Source organism: Buteo buteo, chromosome 9 (assembly GCF_964188355.1).
Source record: "Buteo buteo chromosome 9, bButBut1.hap1.1, whole genome shotgun sequence".
NCBI lineage: Eukaryota > Metazoa > Chordata > Aves > Accipitriformes > Accipitridae > Buteo > Buteo buteo.
In genome coordinates, this window is record NC_134179.1 from 39,740,750 (window position 1) to 39,748,618 (window position 7,869).

At 38.2% G+C, this 7,869-nt stretch overlaps 1 protein-coding gene across 1 annotated transcript; it reads left to right on the forward strand.

Annotated features, from left to right (window-relative positions):
* Positions 1-6,444: 6,444 nt before the first annotated feature.
* Positions 6,445-7,476, forward strand: LOC142034874 (olfactory receptor 5J3-like). The gene has a single exon (XM_075036697.1). The coding sequence runs from the start codon at positions 6,493-6,495 to the stop codon at positions 7,474-7,476; it is 984 nt and encodes a 327-aa protein (XP_074892798.1). The 5' UTR covers positions 6,445-6,492.
* Positions 7,477-7,869: the final 393 nt, after the last annotated feature.

Sequence of the window (7,869 nt, forward strand, 5' to 3'; positions counted from 1 at the left end):
AATGGTACTTGAAGCTTTCAGAATTTGGACTGAATTGGAAAAAATAGTTTTAGATTAAGTGAAAATGATAACATTTTCAACATGTCAAAACAGTTTTTCTCATGAAGCATCTAAAATGTTTTGACATTTCCAGTTAGTTTTCAGATACTACACTAAAAGCCAGGGAAATGATTTCACCACTGAAAGAGGCTCATAATCTGCTTTTATATGCTGTTGCCGAGCAATCAGGGTATTCCCTCCTGCCACCTCCTGTGGGTCAGGAGCTCATACCCTCTTTGAAGCAGTCTATGCAAAGTACAGCTCAAAAAAAAAAAAAAAAAAAAGGAGGATGTTTCACCCTTAGATTGTACTACATCAATGGCTCTTAATTCTCTTCTGGATAGTGTGGTTGCAGGATCTTCAGGCTGAAGAGGGAATTAAATGACATCTCCTCTACTGAGGGTGAATGACATGAGACCTGGTAGTAATGATGTGACCACTAAGCAAGGAGTTGTTCCCTGGGCAGCTTTGAGCATAGTTAAGTTCCTTTTATGGCAAGTTCCTTAAAACAAATTCTCAATTTTTGATTGAATGAACTCCATTATCTAACATTAGTTGAAAAGTGTCTGGGTTTTATTTAGTCAAGAAAAAAAAAAAAAAGGTATTCATTAAAAAGTTGTTTTGGTGGTGAAAATTCTTATCCACCAAGTCAGGATCCCCTTCCTTACCAACGGAAAAACCTGTTGCTTGTACAGTTTTGTAGCTGATATCCATAGGCTGTTTTCTTTGAATTTATGGTTTTATGTAACCCAACTGTATATCCTGATGCACCATTCACATTTTTAATGAAATCATCATCTTCCATTTATTTTCATTGCCTTTTTATTAGAAATACATACTGAATTACTGCATTATTAGTTTGATCTATATATATAAAGCTGAGCTCAAGCAGTCAAATTAATATTCTTCTATCAAAAATTTTAAAGCCCTTACTCAGTTTTAGTATAGCTTTGTCATTCCTAGACATTTATTTTAGTTAATACAAATTAATGTAATAATATATATTTAATCTGTAGCAACTGGAATTTATTTATAAACTTGTGATTCACTGAGGATTAGGGGAAGTAGAGAACACTCAGCTCCTTCCATAAGAAACAATGGCTGAACATTGAAGCAAGAGTTTTTCTTCAAAATGGAAGATATCTGTGATCTTGATTTACATCAACCATAGACAGCCCTGATGCTTCAGCACAAAACATGGTAGTTTTATTTATGAAGAATTTGTGCTTAGTCCTATCTAGTGGTTAGGAATTCTAAAGGAAAAAAGCAATCTAATTACCAGAAAATTGGTGATATTTTTTTGTTTCTTAGCCTGGATTGGATCATCCAGCCATGGTTTTGTTGTGATATCTGGTCCATTTTCCGAAAAACTTTTACAGAGACATGGAGCCATTAAAGTAATTGCAACCGGAACTCTACTTGCTATCCTTGATTTTCTTTGCTCATCTTTTGCTAGTATTCAGTTTTTAACCTATGAATTTCTGGTAGGTATCAGATCAAGTTTTGCTTCTAGTCCACGTAATTTGTTATTATTTTTTTTGCTAGTATCAAGTATGTTTTTATAGAAACAATTTCTAGGTTCTGTATTCCATTACAAAAATGCAGAATGGAAGAGAAAAAGGAATACTAAGATACGGAAAATGTACTGTTTGTTAGAATGCACAAATGGTGTGTATTTATGGTAGATTGTTTGATTTCTAAGAGAGACCCATTTATGAAAGTTAAAATAGTCATATTAATCCTATTAATCCTAGGTGGATTATAATGTATTGTAATCATCTGTCTCATAAAATTTTAATAGAAAAATGTAAGCACCTTTGTATTTATTTTTCTGATGCAGATTCAAAACAGATTCAGCTCATCACAACAGTGCTAAAAATAGTACTGTTTTCAGAGGGCTTTTCCGGTTTATGGTATTTTCAGACCAGTGGGTATATATATGTTGGTTTTACACTTCAGAAGCAACTGCTAGTAATAAAAAACAGTATCAGCAGGGATGCAAATATTCAAAACAGAGATTGAAGAACCTGGTGTACCTTTTACATTGTAGTTAATTTGGCATGAACACAGTGTTTGTTAATGAAAGTATTATGTACTCTGGGATTTTCATAAAAACAGGATTTTTTAACAGACTTATCAATGCAGGAAACATTTTCTACTTTGTTTTCATTAACCTCTCTTGCTCTTGTCTTAGGCTGCATGCAGCTGGATTCATTACAAAATATTTCTAACCGCTGTTGCTCTTAATAGTTTTCTTCCCTCTCAAGTTTTCTATAAATACCTGTTATTTTGTAATTTGACTTTAAAATACGTTATTGAAGAAAGCCATAGAAATAATGGTTTTAAGATGGCTTTATTGCTCTTACTAGAGGACTAAATTCCTTTTCACTTTTTTCTGTTCTTTGTATTTATTTCCGTAAGTGTACAAATTATTGTTTTGTGGTAATAATACAACACTGCAGAAAAATGTTAACTTGCATAAAAATGTTACTGAAGTTCCAAAATATTGGACATAAAAACTCAATGACAGTTAATTCCACTCACTTGATTTTTGTGTGAAATACTATCTAAATTACTTGCTTATTTGAAACTGACGCACATAAAATATTCATGCTCAGATTATGCTAAACTGACTTTCTATCATCTCTTAAATCTATATAGATTAAAGGCCCAAAGACATGCTTTTAATCACTTAGTTTAACCTTATAATATAATAATATGATTGTATATTATGACTATATAATAAATAATATATGTCCATTATAAGCTTTACCTCGTTGCTTTCCTCAAACAACACAATGCTGAGATAGGCACCGAGAACCTTGTGCACAACTACATCAAGTTGAGTCTGTTTTGCCTGTGACGGTAATTGGTGAGTGATCTCTCCTGTCCTTATCTCGACCCACAAGCCCTTTGTTATATTTTCTCTCCCCTGTCCAGCTGAGGAGGGGGGAGTGATAGAATGGCTTTGGTGGGCATCTGGCGTCCAGCCAGGGTCAACCCACCACAGTCATGAAGTTCAACAAAGCAAAGTGCTAGGTCTTGCACCTGGGTTGGGGCAGTCCCTGCTTTCAGTACTGACTGGGGGGGGGGGGTGAATGGATTGAGACCAGCCCTGTGAAGAAAGATGTGGGGATACTTGTGAGTGGCAAATTGGATATGAGCCGGCAATGTGCACTTGCAGCCCAGAAAGCCAGCCATAAACTGAGCTGCATCAAAAGAAGCATGGCCAGCAGGTGAAGAGAGGTGGTTCTTCCCCTCTACCCTGCTCTCATGATCCACCCCCCCAGAGTACTGAGTCCATTTCTAGGGTCTCCAGTACAAGAAAGACATGGACTGAAGAAAGAGCAGGTCAAGAGGAGGGCCACAAAAATGATCTGAGGGCTGGAATATTTATCATATGAAGAAACACTTGAGAGAGTTCAGCCTGGAGAAGAGTAGGCTCCGGGGACACCTTATTGCAGCCTTTCAATACTTTAAGGGGGCCTATAAGTAAGATGGAGAGAGACTTTTTACCAAGGGCTGTAGTGACAGGACAAGGGGCAACAGGTCTAAACTGAAAGAGGGTAGATCTAGATTAGATATCAGGAAGAAATTTTTTTACAGTGGTGGTGGTGAGACACTGGAAGATGTTGCCCAGAGAAGCTGTGGATGCCCCATGATTGGAAGCGTTCAAGATCGAGTTAGATGGGACTTTGAGCAACCTGCTCTAGTGAAAGGTGTCCCTGCCCAAGGCAGGGAGGTTGGACTAGATGCTCTTTAAAGGTCTTTTCCAACCCAAACCATTCTATGATTCTGTGATTTTATGAAGAAATTAGAGAAGTGCTTTCTTTCAGTGTGGTTGTTCTGAGAATTTGAAAACATTGCAGCTTTGATACAACTGGCTAAAAGGCAACACTAATCACTTGGTGTAGTTCTGTAGAACTAGCAAAGACATTTTATTTGGTTACATGTAATGATATCCCTTGGTGCATAAGAAAAAGCCTTGACAAACAGGTAATCAGCTTAGCTGAAGTACCTTAGAAGAATATTAATTTCTGGCTTGAATTAAATGAATTTACTGAAGTGTTCCACACTCTGAGGGCCCCAGTGCAGAGATTAGAAGTGTTTGAAGTAGCAATTCAAACCTGTGCTTCTTACGTCTTTAGCATGTTTCAGAATAGGTTGAAGGACATGCCTGATGTCAACAACCACCTGAGAAACAGGCTCCTCAGAATTTGAAACTAGACCTTTTCGGAAGCGGCACTTCCGAAGTGATTTAATTCACCCATCCTGGAGCATCAGACCATGACAAGTTGGTGGGGCTGAAATTACTAGTAAGTTTCAGAGAAGTTTGGGGAGAAGAACCTTCATTCTTGCTGAACAGAAATGACTTCTCATTGCTTGTGGTTCCCTTCCCGATATGGAAAGGGTTTTTATAGTCCATGATTTTATAGTTCTGTAATACTAGATTACTTAGTAGCAGAATAAAACAAGAAAAATAACACAAAGGATCACATGGCCAATAAAAAAAAAAAAAGAAAAAAAGAAAAATGTTCTCTTTAAAACTGAGAGAAATAAAGTCCATTTGTTTAGTTGCAGAAAAAGAGAGGATAGGCTATCTCCACCGGGAGTATAAAGGACATTTTAATGGTCCCGCTGTGCCTTGTCTTGGGTTCAGACTCTGTGGCCCATCAGGAATTCTACACCCAAAAGTATATGAATGTGCATGCTAACTGCTAAAATACCTACTTGCTGACAAGGTGAGAGAGATTGTCCTCTCTCTGACTCTGCTAGAGATACAGTACCTCCTCCTTTCTGGTTTTAGAAAACAGGAATCACTTCTTATTTGGAGCTAATAGAGAGTGTATACCTTGCAGTCAAATCTATATCAACAGAATGTTTTCCTTTTTCCTATTAGTTTTACATTGACAAGAGAAGAAACACTATTGCACCCAGCATGCTAAGATGTGAGTGATAAGGTAAGAACAGGGCTGGAATTTAAAGTTCTGTGATGATTACGAATGCATATATTGGACATATTTTATACCTTTGCTTTACTGGGGAGGGAGGGCTTACATTGTAACAATGCAAGTATTCTTGAAAATCTCGGATTATTTTTTTTTCCCCTCAAATTTTGGTACCTGGGTTCACTAGCTTTCTAAGCAGTACTTTTCTCATCTTGCTAAGGTTCTGTTTGACATGTTTGCCATTAGAAGAAACTATTTGATTCAAGATAACAATTTACAAAATGAACTAACACCCTACAGGAGATACTCTAGGGAAAAAAAACATTAAAACTGATAGTGGAAAAATGCATATACTCAAACAGCATCTGGACAACGCTCTTAGTTGTATGGTTTAGTTTTAGGTAGTCCTGTGAGAAACATGGAGTTGGACTTGATGATCCTTGTGGATCCCTTCCAACTTGAGATATTCTATAATTTTATGATTCTATGTAATGGTGGAAGGGGAAAAGTGGTTTCTTTTGCCCACAACGGGAGGGGAAGACATAAAAAGTTTTTCAGTTAAATTACAATGGGAAAATTTGGGTTAATCTTTAGGAGAAAACTGAATAACATTAACTTTTTAAGAAGAAACAGAAGTGACTAGGGACCATGGGAAATCTATGGTACTGGAGATTTTAAAGAACAAATTAGACCAATGTTTCAAGAAGTTACATAAGTAGAGTTCATTCTTCCATGGAAATGGGCAAATCCAGTCCTTCCAAGGTCTCTCTTTAATTTTTTAGTCCTGGGAATAGACAGCTTATTTTTAGACTTCATAAGCAGACTATGCCTGAGAATTCAACTAATTATAATTCTCATTTTATTCTCTGATTTATGGAAGCAACAGCAGAGCAGAAGCTCTGCTCCCTTTCAGCCTGAAATGCCATAAGTATTTATAGCTGAGCTTTTCCAAACCCCTAGCTTTGGCCTTCTGCTTACAATAATTGCCCCAAAATATAATTTTGTCATAGTGATAAGGTACAACTTTGGATATTTTCCTAGTTTAGCATGTGTTTACCTTTATATTCCAACAATTTACAAAGTTAATTGTCCAGATGATGTCTATATAAAATGGGAAAAACAAGCATTTCAAGTCATGTTTGAGTATATGATAGCTAAAATAGGTGAAGTGAAACATACTATAGGGTTAGTGCCTGCTGTGCAGATTACCACCTTAGAAGTTAAACTAAGTGGGGAGGGGGAGATAGTGAGACCTGCAGGCAAAAGTGTGATTTGTTAACCCATGCTCCTTCAGAGTACACAGAAAGAATACAAGCCTTTGAAAGGCAGGAAATGCCTATGAGATAATTTGAGTTCAGAGCTTGAAAAACATGAATAGGAAGATACACAAAATTATAGCTTCATCATAGATCAGCCTGATGAGAGCCAGTTTGACCCACTAACAGACAGTCTGTGTTTGCCTTGTTTTCTGCAGCGTAATCTTGGCTTTCCCACCTACAATAAGATGGCAGATGGGAATCACACTGTGGTGACTGAGTTCATCTTGTTGGGATTCACAGACAACCTGAAGTTGCAGGTCCTTCTCTTCATGATGTTTCTACTGATCTATCTGTTGACCCTGGTGGGAAATCTGGGCATGATTGTGCTCATCCAGATTGACTTCAAGCTCCACACCCCCATGTACTTCTTTATCAGCAGCCTTTCCTTCTTAGATATCAGCTACTCCACCATCATTATACCTAGCACACTCATGACCTTTGTGGCTGAGACAAAAGTCATATCCTACACAGCATGCGCAGCTCAGCTTTTCCTATTCTGCATTGCAGTGACAGGAGAGTGCTACCTTCTGGCTGTGATGGCATATGACCGGTTTATAGCTATCTGCAACCCCTTGCTTTACCCTGTCATTATGTCCAAGAGGTTCTGTGTGCTCCTTGTGTGTGGCTCCTACTTCATGAGCTGCATGAATGCAACTATCCAGACATTATTTATATTCCACCTGTCCTTCTGCAATTCCAACATCATCAATCATTTCTTCTGCGATGTGCCTCCCATCCTGAAGCTCTCCTGCTCTGACACTTACATCACTGACGTGGTCCATTTCACGTGTGCTACTGTGCTCGTCATCTCAACCATGGTCCTCATTCTCATCTCTTACATCTGCATTGGGGTTACCATCCACAAGATTAAATCCGCCAAAGGGAGACGCAAAGCCTTCTCCACCTGTGCTTCCCACCTGACTGCTGTTACCATGTTCTATGGGACAGGCTCCTTCATGTACTTAAGACCCAGTTCAAAATACTCTGTGGAGCATGACAAGATCATCTCTGTGTTTTATACTCTGGCAATTCCCATGCTCAACCCTATGATTTATAGCCTGAGGAACAAGGAAGTAAAAGAAGCCCTTCGAAGGACAGTAGCAAAGCTACATTACTCCCCATGTATACCACAGAGGTTCAGGTGTCCAAGCAGGACTGAGAGAACCTGAGAACTGTTGAAAAAGAATATGCAAGTAGGTTGGTTCCCCCTGACAAACAGAAAGTAAAAGGGAGCAATATCTCAGACTGCATGTTGGTGCATCTGTCTGTTGTGAAAAAGGGTAGGCAGCCCCCTTCCTGTTGCAGGGCTCCCTATTTTACCTCACCCTCTAAAACAGGGATGTGTCACTGAGTAGTCCTTAGGAACTAACTTTTCAGATGCTGACAGTCACTGTTTCAGTGGCAATATGCTTTTGTCCTGGTTTTGGCTTGGATAGAGTTAATTCTCTTTCTAGTAGCTGATATAGGGTTATGGTTTTGATGTAGTAGGAGAATAATGTTGATAACACACTGATGTTTTCAGTTGTTGCTAAGTAGTGTTTACACTCAGTCAAGGATTTTTC